Source organism: Prionailurus viverrinus, chromosome C2 (genome assembly GCF_022837055.1).
Source record: "Prionailurus viverrinus isolate Anna chromosome C2, UM_Priviv_1.0, whole genome shotgun sequence".
NCBI lineage: Eukaryota > Metazoa > Chordata > Mammalia > Carnivora > Felidae > Prionailurus > Prionailurus viverrinus.
In genome coordinates, this window is record NC_062569.1 from 2,233,012 (window position 1) to 2,252,849 (window position 19,838).

The window sequence follows — 19,838 nt, forward strand, 5'->3', positions numbered from 1 at the left end:
AAGAATGAACCTGGACCACTTTCTTATACCACTTTTCTTATATTTCTGTCTCTGCAGGGTCAGGTGTGGATTAATGGCTTTAACCTTGGTCGATATTGGCCAGGGCGGGGCCCCCAGGTGACTTTGTTTGTGCCACGGCACATCCTGGTAACGTCAGCCCCAAACACCATCATGGTGCTGGAACTGGAGCGCGCGCCCTGTGATGACAATGGCCCGGAACTGTGCACCGTGGAGTTTGTGGACAGGCCGCTCATCAGTGCTACTCCCACCTCCAGTCATCCCCTGCCAGACCTGTCTGATCGAGACTCGGGATTGGACCGTGTCTGATGGCTAAACACTGTGACCCTTTGGAGTTTCAGCCTTGCACATACCTCCCGTATCCCTCGCGTAATGCCAACATTCCCTGGAAAGTCCTATTGGAAAATAGATTAAGCACGGGTGTTTTCTCCTGGGGTTTTCCGGGCAGCCTCGCGGTGGCTGGCAGGGGCCACAGGGGACGCGTGATGAGGGTGGCCACACGGTCACGCACGATGAGTCCGCACAGTCGAAATTGAAGCTTAAAAGGTGTTCCTGATTTTTATTTTGAAAGAATCATGTTGTCTTTTTGTTAAATAAAATTTTATTCAAATGACGTTAACTGTTTTTAATGTTGAGCAGGTATTAAATTATAGGTTCTGATTTAAATCATAACTAGACTTGAGTGGGTCGAATAAGCCACTTCACTAACTTGCGGTTCAAAGGAATGGAAAATAGTCTTGGTTTGATCTACTGGACTGCTGCTTCTCTGATCCTCGTTTGACTTCCTTTTGTGTTTCTGTGATGTCAACGAGGTAGCCCATCAGTGCAGCTCAAAACCATTGTGCGAACAACCTGAAGCCTCAGCAGCTGGAGAGGGTACATAGTAGGGCACCCCTGCGCAGTAGGATATCACGTAGCCACGAAAATGGGACGTAGGTCCGTACATGAAAACGCTCTCGTGGTATGGTGGGCGAAGAAAGCGGATTACCTTAAGTTTGGTCCCATTCTGTGTGTTTAGACAAAACAACTGCACATACGCACACGACACAGGCCTGACCACACGTCACAGACACACATACGCATGAGCGTGCGTGCTGTGCACGTACACAGATCACGGCCTTCCAGAACAGGCGTGTCCTGCCGTGGGGCAGTAGCTCTCATGGGTTGAGCCCTAGACCTATTCCATGTCTGGTTCTGAGCATACTTAATGCGCTCGCCCCTCACAAGGACCAAGGAATGTGCCATCACCTTCCCCGGTTTGCCCAGCCACACAGCTGTAAACGGTGGTAGAGACAGGGTCTGAAGCCGCGTAGCCTGGTGCCAGCTTCTAGGCACCCTCTGCACACGTCCCACACCAACGCATGCTCGTGTTCCCCCGGGAAAGAATCGGAACAACATAAACCAAAACGTTCATCGATCATACCGGGGTGGTAAGCGTTTGAGAAAGAGTTCGCTTTTTCCTTTTGCCCACCCGAGTTTTAAGTCCTTTACAGAAAAGATGCGCCATCTGTCAAGGGAGGAAGAAAGGAAAGACTTCTGATGCTCATCTGCAATACATCTCCATGATCGTGTCCTTTACCCTTCTCATGGACACCAGTGAGGAATGTGGGATTCACCAGGGAGAATCACGGCTCCGGCTGAGTCAGCTGGCAGGAGGCGTCTCTGGGTTGAGACTAACAGAACCTAGAACTTTCTTTAGGATTGTTTTCTGCAGCATCTTTGCTGCAGATGTCCTGCATTTGATGGTGGAGGGACACCATGGGGCGAAGGAGGTGCTGCGTAGACTTAGGGCATCATTTCTTTATCTTTCACTGCTAGTTACCGACAACTTAGAAAATGAGACTCCAGAACTGTGCCCACTTGCGAGCTTCGGGAAGAAATGTGAGACGGTTCCTTGTGAAGCATTGTGGATGTTGGTAAGTCGCACCTCCGCTGTTGCAGGCACTACCTGTCGAGGCTCCAGAGGGCTCAGGCAGTGGAGTGGGATCCCCTCGCGGGAGTGTGTGCTTCCATTCTGTTCGCCCCGTCTTCTGAACCACGCTCAGGTAGGCAGCAGTAAGCCCGCCTGACACATGAAAACGTTGGAGGCTTAAGCAGGAGGCGGAGTCAGATTCCGATCTCATCTGTCTCTGTCCAAAGCCAGTGTTCTTTCTGTCTTGTCAGTGTGAGAGAATCTCTCCCACAGCACTGTGACATCCCTTGTCCGGGATGTCATGTTCCGGAAAACCAGAATTCGATACATAAATTGTACCACCCATGACTCTGCACGTCCCATCCAGCTCTCCACACTGCCTTGGGGAGGTATTCATTTCACCTTCTGTGATGCCATTTTTTTTAATGTTCATTTATTTTTGAGAAAGAGGGAGACAGAGCGTGAGTGGGGGAGGGGCACAGAGAGAGGGAGACCCAGAATCCGAAGCAGGCTCCAGGCTCCGTGCTGTCAGCACAGAGCCCGACGTGGGGCTCGAACTCACAGACCGTGAGATCGTGACCTGAATTGAAGTCCAACGCTCAACCGACTGAGCCACCCAGATGCCCCTAGGATGCCATTTTTAAAATACGTACCTCCTGGCACTCCTGATTTCTTAACTCTGTGTGGCTGCTGCCTCTGAAAATAGTAAGGGCAGTGCCTTTATTACCTGCCATGTAAACCTTTTACATTAAATTTCTCTTTAAGCTGATTTTAATATTCTGGGACTTTCTGAGCAGGCCTGTGCTAACCCAACCCTAACACCAATGGTCTTGGAATATTTCCATATTCTCAATCCTGGTGATGAACATTGTGGCCTTTTCCTTTGTACCCTTGGTTTAGATGTACCCCAGGTTTGTACACCGTACAGAACATCTTGTTTTAAATTTTTTTTAATGTTTGTTTCTTTTTGAGAGAGAGAGAGCGCGAGAGCGCGCACAGGCAGGGGAGGGGCAGAGAGAGAGGGAGACACAGAATCCGAAGCAGGTTCCAGGCTCCGAGCTGTCGGCACAGAGCCCGACGCGGGACTTGAACCCACGAACCGTGAGATCATGACCTGAGCAGAAGTCGAATGCTTAACCGACCGAGCCACCCAGGCGTTCCAGTGGTTGAGCATTTGAAATGCTTCTGGTTTGGGGCTATCAGGAATACTGATGTTGTAAACATCCGCGTACGATTCTTTGCGTGGTCATAGGTTTTCACCTCCCCCGAGTAGAATTGTTTAGTCACATGGTAACGTGTTTAGCTTCTACATGTTTAGTCACATGTTTAACTTTTTAAGAAACCCCAGACAATTTCAGATGTCTTTGAGGCGAGCAAAAAAGGAGGAAGCAGAAGAGTGCTGTCCCTTCTGGAGTTGGCACCCCTTCCTCTGTCCTCCCTCTTCATCTGGCTCCACCCTCTTCCGTGTCTCTCTTTTTGTCTCTGTCAGTCTGTATCTCTCAGCAAATCCAGTTTATTGAGGATGAAATTGTTCGGCACTCATCTGAGTTTGGGTTTTTTCCCTTGTTTCCCCAGCAAGCCGTGTGTCTCCTGTCAGATGGCACAGCTAGGAAATGATCTTGTGTGGTCTTTGTGTCTTGCCTGAGGAGGAAAAGGAAAAAAAAAAAAAGTTATTTCCTTTCTTTTTTTTTTTTAAGTTTATTTATTTGTTTAAGTCATCTCTGCCCCCAAAGTGGGGCTCGAACTCACGACCCCAAGATCAAGAGATGCATGCTCTTCTGACCGAGCCAGCCAGGGGCCCCGAAAGTCATTTTCTGAAACCACTTTTTTAGTCAACGTGAGGGATTCTGTCTGGTCTGTGGTAGAACAAATGGCTGGTGTGAGCCAGTAACTCGTGGGCTGTGAGGAAAGTCCAGTCAACATCCCGACAACAGGAGGGAGGCGGCTCTGGGTTTGAGCCCCGGCCCTGCTCTCGGTCTGACTGAGCAGTGCTTTCTGGGCTGTCCCTTGGCCTCCAGCCTCCCGGCAGTGATGTTGGTCAACTGGACACCCAGCAGCCTTGTAAATGCCCCAGGAAGAGTCAGAACAGATCTCCCTCCAGACAGCGGCTCTGCTTTCATCTGGAGGGGCTTTCCCACACGCGAGGAGGCCCCCCACCAGCCTCAGTCTTCTGAACTCCCAAACCAGAGGCGCTGCGTCCCCGGGTGAGACAGGACAGGCGCCGCGACAGAAACGCAGGGTCCTGCTCCCGCTCTGTCACTTAGCACTGGCGTGAGCTCACGTGACTCACTTAGAAGCTTCAACTTCCCCACCTCCGAAGCGTGTGGGGTTTCTAATCCTCGTGGGGTTCAAATCCAATCCAGTAACCTAAAAGCTGCTCGGGCGGTACTTGCCATGTAGTAAGTGGGTTGGATTCCGACGCTGGTTGGATTCTTCCCTGTGACATTCCCCCGCAGGAACTGGTAAGCCGTCGTCTGGAGACCTGAGGGACGAGGGGAGAAGAAATGCCACCTGGGACATACCATCCGTTCCCTGTGTCCCCTTGAGTTCGGTTCAACAGCCTGGTTCTCCTGACCAACCACTGTGCTGGGCTGAAGGGCGCCAAGGGGAGGAGACAGTCTAGCATAAGACGTGGACACAGATTCGAGGGGCAAGAGGAGGTTCCACAGAAAGCGTGAAGGTGCATCATCTGTCAAGACCCTCCAGCATTTTTTTAATACTTTTTTTTCATTTTTTTTTAGTGTTGATTTGAGAGAGAGAGCAAGCAGGAAAGGGGCAGAGAGAGGGGGACAGGGAATCTGAAGCAGGGTCTTTGCCAACAGCAGAGGGCCCGATGTGGGGCTCAAACTCACGAACCATGAGATCATGACCTGAGTCAAAGTCAGATGCTTAACCCACTGGGCCACCCAGGTGCCCCAAGACCCTCCAGCATTAACGTGACCCTGGGGGAGGGGGGGTGGAGAGAGGGGCAGTGCCTGGAAAGCCACACCAGCCTATGGAAAAGACCCTTGTTCCCAAAACCCGAGTAGGGCCCCTTCCGCCACAGCAGCCATCGAAGAGCAGCGGCCGCAGCTCCGCGCTACCCGGTGGCCACGGGGCGTAACGAGGGCCACAAGGTGACCGAGAACGTGAGCAAGCGACACACAGCTGCCCACGGCACCTCACCGAGCACACCAGGTTCACGCGGGATGTGATTCAGGGGCGTGCACCTCTGTCCTGCATGAGCAGCTCTGGGTCTCCCAGGACAAGTGGACCCTCAGCTCTTCACGGAAAGGGTGACACTCACCTCCACACCAGGAGGAAGTGAGAAAAGCTGAGCAGGGCCCCAGCCACCAGTGGGAAAGCTTCCAAGGCCGCCAAGGAACCCTGGGCCCGTCCTCCAGCCCTGTGCGCGGTAAAGCCTTTACAGAGGAAGGATATCGCGTTCCTGGCCCGAAGGGTGTGTCTCATCGTGGGCTGTTTTCGTTGTCGTCTGTAGTTGTGTATGAGGCATGTCAGTGAGTTTGTGTAAGTGGCACAGAGCGGCCGGTTCGTGTTGGACGTGATTCTACAGATCGGAAGTCCGGACGGGCATGGGAGGATGGCCTATCTTTGTTCTGTGATACGTGGGGCCTCTGCCGGGTACAGAACCATCGGGACTTTCCTTCCCTCGTGTCCGGCTGGGATGACTTGGAGTCTGAGCTCAGGCGGGACTGTCCCTGAAGCACCTGCGTGTGGCCGCTCTGGCTCCTTCGGCGTGGCGGCAGGTTCTGAAAGCGTAAGCTTTCTAGAAGAACCCAGTGCCAGCTGCCTGGCCCTTGAAGACCCAGACTCAGGAGGCACACCCAGATTCAAGGGGAGGGACCTTAGATCCTACCACCTGATGGGAGGAATGGCAAAGGACTTGTGGCCCTTAAGTAAAAAAGCAACTCCCATGTACACATCGTGCTGGGTTGTAGCCCGGTGAGTTGTGCGCGTTTCCGTCAGCCCACCGAACGCCCGAGGGCCCCCGGGGCGTGAACTGAGGCCTATTCGGCCCCGGCCCCAGCCCCTCCTGGGCAAAGCGGAGCGCTTGCTTGGCCCACAGTAGGTAGGCTCAGTCTGCGTTGAAAGAATGGACTTCCGCTGTCTCTTCTGCAGGTAACCTGGCCCCCGGTGGTCCTGCCGAGTATTAACTCAAGGGGAATCATGACGCAGAACACGGACTAGAAACGCCCGCTGTGAGCCAGCCAGCAGCCACAGCGCGTGGTGGCACGAGGCGACGGGCACCGGCCTTGAAGCCCAGGCTGGGTCCCTCCTGTATTGTCTTGGCTGACATGTTTCGATTGAGATTTCTGAGCAAGAGTTGTCCAGTTGACCTCAGCTTTGCTTTAACTTTCACCAAGCAGTGGGATCTTCTCCCCACAGGCGTGGGCTGCTCCACACCCCTGTCCTCTTTTCCGTGGCCTTAGAAATCACGACGTGTCCCGAGACGTGTCAGCGAGGGGTCCCCGGGGTTTCGGGTCCACTTTCAGCGTGGTGAGCGTGCTTCTCAGCTGTAACTCTCAGACTGGGCTTTTTTCTTTCTTTGTCTTTTTCCATTTACTCAGTGTTTATTTGGTCCTTAGTCCAAACCCCCTGCTACTGAGTAAGACATGTTCCTGCCTCTCAGGGAGCACAGAGAAGTGTAAACGGACAACGCGACATTGTGCTGGGAACACGGGGCCCCGGGCGAGACCAAGGGTGCTGTGACACGGGGATCTATTTGCAGGCTTGGTGTGGAGTCGGGGTCGCTCGGAGCTAGCTTCCCAGAGCTGAGCCAGATGGGGAGTAAGAGGAAGGAGAAGGGGCAGCAGGGAAGGCAACAGACGATGCTGCAGGGAGGGAAGCAGTGCCTGCAGAGGTCCAGGGTCTGGAGGGAGGGTGGAGAATTCCAGAAGCTGATGCCGTGCGGCTCAGTCTGACCAGAGTTTGGAGTGCAGAGAGATGCGGGGATTGGAGCTCTCTCCACCCGGATGGCAGTGTCCTGAATTTAGAGTCCACACGTCTGTTAACCTCTGAAGTTTCTAGGTTCCCGTCCTAGACTCTGATGGCGTTTTAGAAATGGTCATAAAACAATGACAATAATAACAAATCCGTGTAAAGGCCTTTGAATGTTTTATGTTGCATGCAGTGACCCTTTGAATCTTTATTAGAACGTTTTGAAGGAATAAGTCAAGGGATATGCAGCCCAGTTTGTAGTTTAGGAAAACCGAGAAGTAGGAGACGTTGTGATTTACCCCACTTGTGGGGGCCGAAACTGAAACTCCAGTCTCTTGCCTAAAAATCCCACACTCTTTCCCCATAGACAGGTTGCCTTGGCCGATTAGGCTGCAAGGAGACAGTTTTGTATTCCCTTGGAGAAAACGCAAAACACAAAACACTGTTTCAGCCATGCTGCCTCCAGGTGTGGCCTGTGGCCCCAGGTTTTGGCGAATGCCCCTTGGTCGTGTGCCTGCGCGGGGAGAACAGAACGGCCTGCGCAGGTGGGACCCCGGTGGACGCAGGTCAGAAAGTGAGGGATCGTCCACACCAGGCCTCCGTCCCCGACAAAACCCACCGTTGCAGAGTCTGGCCCTTCACTGGCCCTTTGACCCTCAGCAAACTCCCCCAGGAGCGGAGCTGAAAGGCGGTGTTCGCTGGAACACATTGGCCTTCCAGGCCCTGTCCTGAGTTGTGCAGGTTCACGTTCGTCTTGTTACAGACTCTACAGAAACCAACCTGGTTGCGGACGGGATTCTGACTGTTCAGGAGCACGGAGGTGGAGGGCGGAGAAAGGAGCCTGAGATGATCATCTGATTTTTTTCCCCACTCTGAACACCAGCATTTCGCCTCTTTCCAGCTAGGAAGGAGTCTCCCGTCACAGGCACTCAAACAGAGCGATGCTTTCGGGAATAACCACCTCCTCAGCCTGCGTGTGCGGCAACATATAACACGTGTAAAATGTGCACACCGGGCCGCGGGAGCACCCGGCCCGGAGCCCCTCCTCACTGAGTAGGACCGTTCAACGTCGCCTCGGTCCCACGTGCTCCTCTTTCTGTTCGTAGCAGAATTCACCCATTTTCTGCTCCCGTGTTTTTCTACACTGGATCTAGCCCTTCTTCGGCGGAGAGATTCTATCGCTGAAGTCCTTGGTCTTTGAACCCGAAAAGTCCCCAAGATCCATTCTTTATGGAAATGTCGTTCATCTCCAATGTGCTCACAGAAGTGCTTACAGCCGGCATCTCTCTGCTTAATCCCGGACAGCCATTCCTTCGTTCATTCATTCCCTCGTTCATTCAACTATCAGTGAGTACCTAATGCGTGCCGGGCATTGAAGATAAAATGGTAACCACTTTACCACCCCTCTCTCCATCTTTTTTTTTTTTAATGTTTATTTTTGAGACAGAGAGAGACAGAGCATGAACGGGGGAGGGTCAGAGAGAGGGAGACACAGAATCTGAAACAGGCTCCAGGCTCCGAGCTGTCAGCACAGAGCCCGACACGGGGCTCGAACTCACGGACCGCGAGATCATGACCTGAGCCGGAGTCGGCTGCTTAACCGACTGAGCCACCCAGGCGCCCCTCTCCATCTTTTTTTTAAGAGCATAGAGCTACCGTCAATAGCAGTAATAATAAAAACAAGGCCTGTGCCTTCAAGAAGTTTGTAGTTAGTAGGAGAGGTAAGTAACCAGACAGACTCGAGGCATGGTCGCTGAATGAATGAAACCACGTCTGGGACAGTGGAGGGGCGGTGCAGGACAGGTTCACGGCCCAGGAGCAGGCAGTCGGGGACCCTGTCGTCCTGCAGGACCTAAGACAAGGGCTTTGGCACATGCGGTTTATAGAAGGCATGCCCGGAGGAGACAGGGAGTAGGGAAGAACAGGGGGCAGGGGAATAAGGATAAGCAGGGAGACTAACTTCAGCTGAAAACAACAGCCGTTTCCTAAGCTCACGGTTCTGCTGGGCCGTTCCAGTCTGGACCAGACTCTGCTGATGTCGGCGGGGCGCACTCGTGTCTGAGGTCGGTCGGTCAGTCAGCTGAGGCTGCCGGTTCCAGAGAAACACACGCACTCTTTGTACCACAGAGTCGGCCTCGCCTTGAGTCGGGGGTGGGGGGGGGCCGGGCTTACTACCCAACCCCACGGAGGCCAGCCGTTGGCCGCAGGTTGCCATAGGAGGAGGGGAACTGGCTTTGCTCACGGCGGGTCGCCGAAGTCGAGAGACGAGGGCATCTGTGAGGCTGGACCAGTCCTCACAGAAGCTGGACACTGGGGACACTAGTCCGTAACAGAGATTTGGGCAAAGCGTCCTTTGCATCTGCCCTGGGTCACTAGAGAGACCTCTTAAACGAGACCTAAGGACGAGCTTTTGGGGCGCCTGGCGGCCCGGTCAGTTAGACGTCCGACTCTTGATTCTGGCTCAGGTCACGACCTCGCGGTCATGAGATCGAGCCTGTGTCAGGCCCTGCGCTGAGTGTGGCATCTGCTTGGGATTCTTTCTCTCCCTCTCGGTCTGCCCTTACCAGCTCGCTCGCTCTCTCAAAATAAATAAACACTAAAAAAAAAAAAAAAAAAAGACAAGCTTTAGCCGCGTGAAGGGTGGGGGAAGTGTTGTGGGTGAAGTTAACCGTAGATGAGAGCAAGGCCACAAGAGAGCAAGGTCAGTCCCTGACAGGTGAGTGATGGGGACGGGCAGTGTTGAGAACATACGGGGTGCAGAGGTGACAGGGGACCCGATGCCAAGTGTCTCATATGATTGTCTAATGAAGATAACATTTTCGAGGCATTAGCCCGATATTTCTGTATCAGCCAGTACAGGCTGAGTTATGTTACATAACAAACAACACCCGAGTCTTAGTAGTTTAAAACAAGATTATTTCTCTTACTACACGTCCTTTGCCAGTCCTTTAGGGGTCTCAGTTCCCAGTTGTTTTCACACTAGGACCCAGGCTGACAGAACAGCCACCACCTGGAACGTTCCTCCCACAGCTCACCGAAGTGTGAAACGGGGACTGTGGAAAATGACTCCTTGGCTCTTAAAGTTCACGCTCGGAAGCGATAGCCCCGCCAAACAACAACGGCAAAAAGCAGACTTTAATTTTGAAAATATCTCTAGGAATAGAAAGCCACGCCCAAAATGATGAAACTGTTATTCATCAAGAAGATATATCAATTCTAAACACGCATGCATAACACACATGAAGAGGGGCACCCGGCTGGCTCAGTCAGAGGAACATGCGACTCTAGGTCTTGGGGTTGCAAGTTCAAGCCCCGTGTTGGGTGTAGAAATTACTTAAAAAAATAAAATCTTTAAATTTTTTTAATGTTTATTCATTTTTGAGAGAGAGACAGACAGAGCATGAGTCAGGGAGGAGCAGAGAGAGAGGGAGACACAGAGTCTGAAGCAGGCCCCAGGCTCCAAGCTGTCAGCACAGAGCTCGATGCAGGGCTCAGACTCACAAACCGTGAGATCACGACCTGAGCCAAAGTCAGACGCTCAACCAACTAGCCACCCAGGCAACCCCCAAAATAAAATCTTAAAAAATATATACATATTTAAATATATTTTATATATCATATAAAATATATATGAATATGTTTTAAATATATTTTGTATATTTATATTTTATATAAATTTATATTTATATATATTTATATTTTTAATATTTATATAAATATTTATATATAGTGAGAGAGAGAGAGAGAGAGAAATGGTAAAACTCTAAGGAGCAACGAACAATCCTTTATCACAGAGCCCTGAAAAGCTGACGGGATAATAAGAAAGCGATAGATCATTCAGTGACATTTTTGCATCTGGTGATCCAGAGTAAACTGACGGAGAGGCTGGGAACTGTCTTGGGGTGGCTTCCCGAGGGACGGGCCCAGGGGTGTTCCAGGTCGGGAAGTCTAATAGGAGCCAGCCCCACGTCCCCCCGGGCGGCTGCAATCCTTAGGGTACCAGTGGGGCAAATGGAAACCTCCTTTCCCTCGCTGAATCCCAGGGGTTTAGGGACAAGTGCTTGATGTGCGGTGAGACAGGAGTCACTGCTCTGAGCCCCTCCTGAGGCTGTGAGCACAGGCCAGCCCTTGCGTGGACGTGGGGTCTCAACTTGCCTCACTGAGGCGGTCCGATAAACGTCGGGCTGTGAGCTGAAGTATCGTCCAAACCCGATAGTGCCCCTTTGTGTCTGACAGAAGCAAAGTCAAAATCACCTTTGGAATAAGGGCAGCTTCACCCCACATCTTGGGAAATCCCCCCAAAGAATCTTCAGGGTCGATGAGCAGTCACAGTCAAATATGACCAGATACACACGCAGAAACGAAGCGGTATATACTAAAACCAGCAGAAGCAGACCCATGTGGGCTTTAGATATTGAAAGCGTGAGACATATTTTAAAATAAATACAAGATTTACAAACCAATAAACAACGTTGAAAAGATCTGCAGGGGATAGGAAACTATGATGACACATCACGGATTTGGAAAAGAACTAAGTCGAACTTCGGGAACTACAAAATAATCAAATTTTAGTCTGTATCCTGAAGGCAGAGAACTTTGAGTCCCAAGAAGGGAAACAGAGACCCAAAGTCACAGCCAGTCAGCAGCACGGAGAAGACCAGGGCTCAGGCTGAGTCTCCTCTGCCCCCCCCCTCCCCCCGCTCCCCTCCCTTCCCAAGTTACCCCAGTGGGCCAGGCGAGGCCTCCACCTCGCAGCTCTGCGTCTTTCTCTGGGTTACCCCAAAGACTATTTTGCCTTGGGTTTGTTCATCCATTAAAAGAAAGGAAAGCTTGGACTTCGTGCAGGAATTTTTGTTACAGATTTCCTATTGTGTCAGAATCCTGTGCGTTCCTCTGCTGGAAGACCTACAGGCAGTGCAGGAGCTGATTTCCGTCCTGAGCTCTTGAAACTTACGGAATTTGTTTTATTTTGATGGCTGCGCGTATGGAAATGGAGGAGAATTTCCTTTAACACCCACTTGAGAAAGAACGACCTGCCCCCGAAAAGCCAATGTGCCGTGAGTCTCTCCCAGTCTCTTTGGGACAAAGGTCCCTCTCCAGAAAGAGTCTGTTCTCCGGGCTGACTCTGGACACTAAGGCAGTTATCTCACCCAGAGGTGTTTGACATGATGGGCACCTTCCTGGTTTGATGACACTTGTTCTTAATGCTTTCCCTGCGCTCTCCCACAAGCTTAGCTGTGGTGTCAGGGAGCGGTCCTCCTGGAGCCCTGTGCTCAGGAAGCAGTAGTTCATGACGATCACAGAAACCAACGGAGAGAAACTTCCCACTTTTAATTAGGCAAAGGACACATACATAAATATCCAGCGCCCTGTGACAGAAATGCAGACTCGTGGGTTAGGACCACGTTGGCAAACCGTTCTGGGAGCCTCGGGGGGCAGAAGAGGCGATGCGTGGGGCACAAAGGAAGCCCCCACATGTTCTCCAAGAGCTGAGTTCCCCTGCAGTTCGTTGGGGCAGGGGCTGTTCATTCCTTCTCTAGTTACATCCCTCTCTACAGCACGTAGCTCATCTCCTTGTGCGTGTTTGTTTACCACGGACTGAGAGAGCCTTCATGACAAGTTCCATGTGATTTTCATTCTTGTATCCTTGGTACTCAGCACATCTAGCCCCTCGAAGGTTCTCCGTCAGTGCCTCATGGGTGAGTGAGTTCTTCTGTGACTGTGTCCACAGATTAAGAGGGGGCCCACGTGTCTCCAACATCCCTTCCGACGTGTCTAATGGACATGTGAGGCCAGGGGTCCTTCTCTTTAAGGATCTAGATAAGATCTGTCTTCAAAACCTTCCCATGTTTCTGTGAACCCCTGGAGGGCTTACTTTCTCATCATTTCCTCTGGCTAGACATTCTGCCTCTGCTTCCACTGAATTAGTTCAGTTCGTGAACGATCATCCCACACACTCGTTTGCAGTATCTTGACTCAAATGTGGAGCTGAGTCCCTTGAGTTTCACAAAAACCTCACCCACATCAGGCCGTTTTATCTTTAGAACTCTACAGAGGCTTTAAAGAGATTGGGGGCGAGGGGCGGTCTGTATTTCAACAGCACAAGTTTAGGAGTTTTGAATATTAGATATTCCAGTTTTTTTGAAACGATTTTAAGTAATCTCTACACCCAACGTGGGGCTCGAACTCACAAACCTGAGATCAAGGGTCGCGTGCTCTTCTGACTGAGCCAGCAGGCGCCCCTAGATACTCCAGTTTTCAGAAGACATTCTCCCATCCTCCATATTGTTTGCCCATCCTTTCATCTTCACTTCTCTCCTCTTCTTTGTCTACTCGCACGTCTGAATTTATCATAATTTTTTTTAATTGTATTTTTTTCAACGTTTTTTATTTATTTCTGGGACAGAGAGAGACAGAACATGAACAGGGGAGGGGCAGAGAGAGAGGGAGACACAGAATCGGAAACAGGCTCCAGGCTCCGAGCCATCAGCCCAGAGCCCGACGCGGGGCTCGAACTCCCGGACCGCGAGATCGTGACCTGGCTGAAGTCGGACGCTTCACCGACTGCGCCACCCAGGCGCCCCCATAATTTTTAAATTAAACACGTCCCATCTGTGTTCCTGAAGTGACACATCCTCACCTTTGCCCTCCAAGGCCAACTTCTTTGGAAGGGGCCCTAGAGGCAAGCAGCCTCGATGGGCCGAGAGAGAGTAGGAGGAGTCAGAAGGAAAACAAAACAGACAGACGGTAGTGAGCGTCCCTGAGTCCCTGAGAAGAGTCCTTGCCCTGCCACCTCTCGTGGCCAAGCCCTTGGGGTTGGGCTGCGTTGATAGAATCCCCGCCGGGGTTCTGATACCTGAGCAAATGGGGATTTATGAGCCATCGTCCCCAAGACCAAGCGTGGGGAGGAAGCAAGATCCCCGAGATCCCCGTCACGGGGCAGGTGTGGCGACAGCAGTCTACACATGGACCAACACAGCCTTCAAGGGTTCCCATGAGCCAGACACGGAGCGGAGGGCAGGAGGAAGGTCTCCGGTGCCGGCTAGAGCAGCATGAAGTAGCAGAGGCCCCAGACAGCCTCACTAGGCCTCCCGAGGCCACAGAGTGAAACAGGAAAACATGGAGCGTGTCCTGTGTCACCAGAGGATCTGATAAGTAGCCTGGGGAAGTCCTGGATGCGAGGGCGGGTCAGCTCAGCAGGTCACCTCATGGATTGATGTTTGAGGCCCAGACAGGATGAGGTGCTGCTCAGCAGGTAGTGACGTCAACAGATGACAAAGACCAGAGTCCCTTTCCCAAAATGGTAACACCACATGGTACTGAGGAAGAGGGGAGCAGGGAAGACACTGAATTGACTGAGATTGGGTCTTTCCCTCCGGTAGGACTGGGACCTCAAAATAGAAATTAAGTTCAGTTCTAGAAGGAAGTTTACTTTTGACACCCACATGTGTGTCTTTTAACACCTCTGGTAGGATCAGCCCGTCCTGGTGTCGGTAAATGTAGAACCTTTGTCACTTTACTGGGCATTATGACTTCCTCAAGACAGATCAGCATGTTTATTTGAAAGTATTTCCTGCACTATTCTGTTACACTGAGTTCATCTCAAGTGAGCTCCTGTTTTGATTATTGATCTTGTTCATTGTTCTAGAAGTATAGTTTTTCCTTGGGCTGTGGGATTTGGGTGTGCATGCTCATTTTCCCTGGAGATTTTCTGTTAGTTTGCTTATAAAGATTTGTTTCTGTCTGTGTGTCTGTCTGTCTGTGCTCCTCATCCCTATATAGGAATCTCGAGGTTGCTTCTGTACAGGATGTTGTGGGTGCCCTACCCAGAAGCCTCTGCCTGCTGGCACACCCCTCCTCTGTCTGCTGTGAGCGTTGGTCGCTCCCTTCCCCAGAGAACTACTCTTGGCTTAACTTGTCAGGGATGCCTCACTGACATGGGGACACAAGAGACCAGACCCTGTGCCTCAACGTGGGATTAATTCTGTGGTACAATTCACGTCTGAGAGGCCCTGTGGGATCAGGCCAATGCAGGGAACTTGGGCCGGTTAATTTTAACGTGTCAACTTGACTAGGCCACGGAGTACCCAGACATTTGGTCAGCCGTTGTTCTGGGTGAAGGGTTCTGGTTGAGATTAATATTCGAATCGCTAGGTTGAGAAAAGCAGATTGTCCTCCCTAGTGTGGGTGAGCCTCACCCAATCAGGCGGAGACCTGAATATCACAAAGAGGCCGACCCTCCCACAAGTAAAAGAGGCAAATTCCTTCTGCCTGAGTGCTTTCAGGGTAGGACATTGGTTTTGGCCCTGCCTTCAGACTCAAACTGAAACACTGGCTCTCCCTGGGGTTCAAGCCCTCCGACTGGAACTATACCATTAGTTCTTCCGGCTCTCCAGTTTGCAGACGCACCCTGCAGACCTTGGGCCTTGTCAGCCTCCATAACCACGTGAACCAGTTCTTTAGAAAAGTCTCTAGATACTTGACAGATGGCTGGGTGGGTGGGTGGATGGATGGATGGATGGATAGATAGGTAGATAGATAGGTAATCTCCTATTGGTTCTGTTTCTCTGGAGAACCCTAATACAGAGCACACCCTCCCTTACCTTCTTCCCCTTCCCTATCCTACATCGTTTCCTCCCTTCTCCACAGAGCAGCCCCCAGTACACCACTTGCACTGGACCCCCCGTCTCAGACTCTGCTTCTAGAGGCTTCAGCTTAACCCTCCTTCCAGTCAGTAGGTTAGAGTTACAGTCTACAGCCAGGCCTTATGTCGGTGGTTCGGAGCTCAGGCCCTGTAGTTCTGGGGGTTCCGCAGATCGGGTCACGGAGCCCCGTGCCTGGGGCTTAATTCAGTTCTTAGTTGTGAGTTGGTGTTCATCCTCTGGCTTACGAGGCCTGCAGCTGCCAACAAGCAATTCTTTCGTCTTCTTTCAGGGGTGAGGCCCTGGCCCGATGTAGCCTCTGGCTTCAAGCCCCCCATATCAAAAGAGCAGAGTTGGCCTACGGGATCAGAACTGCTGGCAGAGCCTGCCAGCTTTAGGTTCCGGGATCCGACAGACCTGAGGTCTCAACGTTTGCTCGCCGCTTTGCTTTCATTTCCCACTTCTGGTCCCCCGAGATGCTTGAGCCTATAATTTTTCTGCAGCGTATTTTTTTAAGATTGTATTATTCTTTTAAGTAACCTCCACACCCAACATGGGACTCGAATTCACAGCCCTGAGATCAAGGGTTGCACGTTCCACTGACGGAGCCAGCCAGGCATGGCTGCAGTATTTTTTTATTGACGTACAATTTGCATGCCATAAAACATGCATATTTTTAAGGGTACAGTACAGTAAATTTTGACAAATGTATCTACCCAGGTCGCCCACACCCAGTAAGATCTAGGAAATCTCCGTCACGCAGTTTATTCCTCTGTCCTCTTTTGCAGCAGATACTACACCCCCAAAGGCAGCTGTTATCATTTTTTTTCCTCCACAGATTAGGGTTTTTTAAACTTATTTATTATGAAGAGAGAGAGAGAGGCGGGGAGGGGCAGAGAGAGAGGGAGAGAGAGAATCCTAAGCAGGCTCTGAGCTGTCAGCACAGAGCCCAACACAGGGCTCAAACACACAAACTGTGAGATCATGACCTGGGCCGAAAGTAAGAGGTGGTGCTTAACCCACTGAGCCACCCAGGCGTCCCTCTCCATAGATTAATTTTGCCTGTTCTAAAACTTCATCTGTATAGAATCATACGATACGTGCCTTTTGTGTCTGGGTTCTTTTGCTCAACATAATGTGTCCGAGGCATATCGATGTTGTTGCATACATGAAGATTCCTTCACTTACATTACTAAGTAGTGTACTATTTCATGAATATACCAAGCTTGTTTATCCATTCTCTTGCTAGTGAACAATTGGATTATTTCCAGTGTTTGGCTATTATGAATTTTTTTTTTTTTTACTGTTTGTTTATTTTTGAGAGAGAGACAGAGTGCGAGCCAGGGAGGGGCAGAGAGGGAGACACAGAATCTGAAGCGGGCTCCAGGCTCTGAGCCATCAGCACAGAGGCTGACGTGGGGCTTGAACTCACCAACCACAAGATCATGACCTGAGATGAAGTCAGATACTTAACTGACTGAGCCCCTTGGCTATTATGAGTAAAGCTATTATACACATTCTTTTATTAAATATTTTCATTGAGATATAATTCACATAATATAAATTTACCCGTTGAAAATGCACCATTGAGGGCACCTGGGTGGCTTAGTCGGTTGAGCATCTAGCTCCTGATTTCGGCTCCGGTCATAAACCCTGGGTCGTGGGATTGAGCCCGTATCAGGCCCTGCATGAGCGTGGAGCCTGCTTGGGATTCTCTCTCTCCCCCCACCTCTGCCCTGCTCATGTGCACTCTCTGTCTTTCTTTAAATATAAATAAAAACAAAATACACAATTCAATGATGTTTAGTATATTCACAGAGTTGTGCAACTGTCACTACAATCTACGTTTCAAAGCTTTTCATCACCTCAAAAAGAAACCCATGTCCCTCTTCTCCCAGCCCTAGGCAACCACTCCTCGGCTTTTTGTCTCTATAAATTTGCCTAACTGAAGGTCATAAAGATTTATAACTGTTTTCTTCTAAGAACTTTACGGTTTTAGCTCTTACATTTAGATCTGGGATCTATTTTAATTTTTTGTGTGTATGGAGTGGGGTAGTGGTCCAGCTTCGTTCTTTTGCATGTGAATGTCTAGTTGTTTAAACACTAGTTGTTGAAAGAAACCACTCTTTCCCCCCACTGGATCGTCCTGACACCCGTGTTAAACAATCAGTGAGCCATAAGCATGAGGGTTTATTTCTGGACGCTCAAGCCTAATCCCTTGATCTTCATGTCTGTCCTTATGCTGTGCCACGTTGTCTTAATCATAGTAGCGTTGTGGTAGATTTTGAAATTGGAAAGTCGGGGTGCCCCAACTTCATTTTCATTAAAAGTTGTTTTAGCTCTTCTGGATCCCCTTCGTTGCTCTACAGAATCAGCTTGTCAGTTTCCACACACACACACACACACACACACACACACACACACACACCGTTTTAAGCCAGCTGGGGGTGTGATGGGGATTTTAGTGAAACTAGAAATCAATTTAGAAAGTACTGACCTTTTGGGGCCCCTGGGTGGCTCAGTCAGTTGAGTGTCTGACTTCGGCTCAGGTCATGATCTCACAGTTCGTGGGATCGAGCCCCATGTCAGGCTGTGCGCTGACAGTGCAGAGCCTGCTTGGGATTCTTTCTCTCCCTCTCTCTCTGTCCCCTCATCCGCTTTCTCTCTCTCTCGCAAAATAAATAAATAAACTTTAAAAAGAGAAAGTGTTGACATTTAAAAAATATCTTTAAGCTACCAAATCTTCCAGTCGATGAGCACGGAATGTCCTTCCATTGACTCAGTGCACCCCTTATTTACTTCCGTGATGTTGTCTAGCTTTCAGTGCACATATCTTGCACTTTTTTGTTAAATTTATCTATGTCCTTGTACATGGGATTGTTTTCTCATTTCATGTTTGGATTGCTCATCGCCAGTAGATGAAAACGTAATTGATTTTTGCATATTGCCACTGTATCCTATAGTCTGCTGAATTTATTTGCTCTCTCTAACGCTTTCTTCCAGATTCCTCAGATTATGTCACTTTATAGGCAGAGTTTTACTTCTTCCTTTGCAATCTGAGTGCATTTTGTTTCTTTTTCTTGCCTTTGTTTCCCTGCCAAGCACCTCAGGTACAACATGAATGGAAGTGGCAACAGCAGACATACTTGTCTTGTTCCTGATCTTCTGAAGGAGAAGGCATTCAGTCCTTCACCATGAAGTATGATGGTATGAACATTCTAGAATAGAGCTTTTTATAGACTGAGATCTACTGAGATCTTCATTTCACTTGGCGAAATGCCTAGGTGTAGACTCCCTGGATTGCACGGTAGGTATACGTTCAACTTTCAAATAAGTGTCCGTTTGTTTTCCCAAAGTAGCTCTTGTATGGAACCATCTCTTTTTTTTTTTTTAATGTTTGTTTATTTTTGAGACAAAGAGAGAACACAAGCTGGGGAGGAGCAGAGAGAGAAGGAGACACAGAATCCGAAGCAGGCTCCAGACTCCGCGCTGTCAGCACAGAGCCCGACACGGGGCTCGAACTCACGAACCGTGAGATCATGACCTGAGCCAAAGTCAGACACTCAACCGACTGAGCCACCCAGGCGCCTCCAAAACCATCTTTTGAATCTCTCTTGTTGCATGTTATCTGTCGTCTCGGTAAGTTTTGGAAAACAGGAGGACCCCCAAACTGTGAATTTTTGCTGCACCTTAATTAGAAGGCTTCCAGTGAACCGCTCAGCAGTTCTGTGACCCCAAGAACGCACAGTTCAAACGCATTCCCTCGTAAGTTCCCTCCTTGTCCACTGCGTGAGCCCCGTCTGACTCCTCCTCAGTTATGCCCCCGAGAAGAGCCCAGCTGGACCACAAAGCGCATCACCTGAACCACTGTTCGCTTTATTTGCATGTGATGTTTTCATGGTGATGTCATCAAAATTAGGAAGAATCCCTCCCTTCAACCAAGACAACCACGGAGGGGAGGCTGCACAGTGCACTTTCGATGGAGATCGTTCTCCTGCCTCGCTGGGCTCCAATTAGAGTCTCGTTTATCTCCTGTGTGATCAAAAAAAACGTTCTGCAGGCTTCTAATGCCAACTTGCACACACCGCACACTGTGAACCCTAATGCCCATTCCCAGCACTGACGTCAGCATCTTCGGCAAAGCACCGAGACCTTTGTAGGCGGGTGTCATGTCAGGCTGAGCGTCCCCATGTTCACCTCACCCGTGAGCCCTCTTTTTTAGAATCTCTCTCTGCAGTTCCTTAGCTTCCCATAACCACAAAGATCTCCTTTTATTTTCTAAAATGGAAATATTTCTATTGTTCTGGCAGATTATGAAAGTGATGCAT

At 50.2% G+C, this 19,838-nt stretch overlaps 1 protein-coding gene across 7 annotated transcripts in view; it reads left to right on the forward strand.

Moving 5' to 3' along the window:
- The window catches only part of GLB1 (galactosidase beta 1), a 120,039-nt gene that overhangs the window by 84,804 nt on the left and 15,397 nt on the right, over window positions 1–19,838 (forward strand). For 2 of the 7 annotated variants that reach the window (XR_007155819.1, XR_007155818.1), the window contains exons 16-17: window positions 1,837–1,934; window positions 18,613–19,149. Coding sequence is in view for 1 of the 7 variants with exons in the window: in XM_047876060.1 (XP_047732016.1) it covers window positions 58–327 (270 nt within the window). In the remaining 6 variants the exon portion in view is untranslated. Of the gene's footprint in view, window positions 1–57; window positions 632–1,836; window positions 1,935–4,386; window positions 4,696–8,022; window positions 8,216–18,612; window positions 19,150–19,838 lie in introns of those variants that run through there. The other 5 variants (XR_007155820.1, XR_007155822.1, XR_007155821.1 and 2 more) reach the window with 5 other exon arrangements.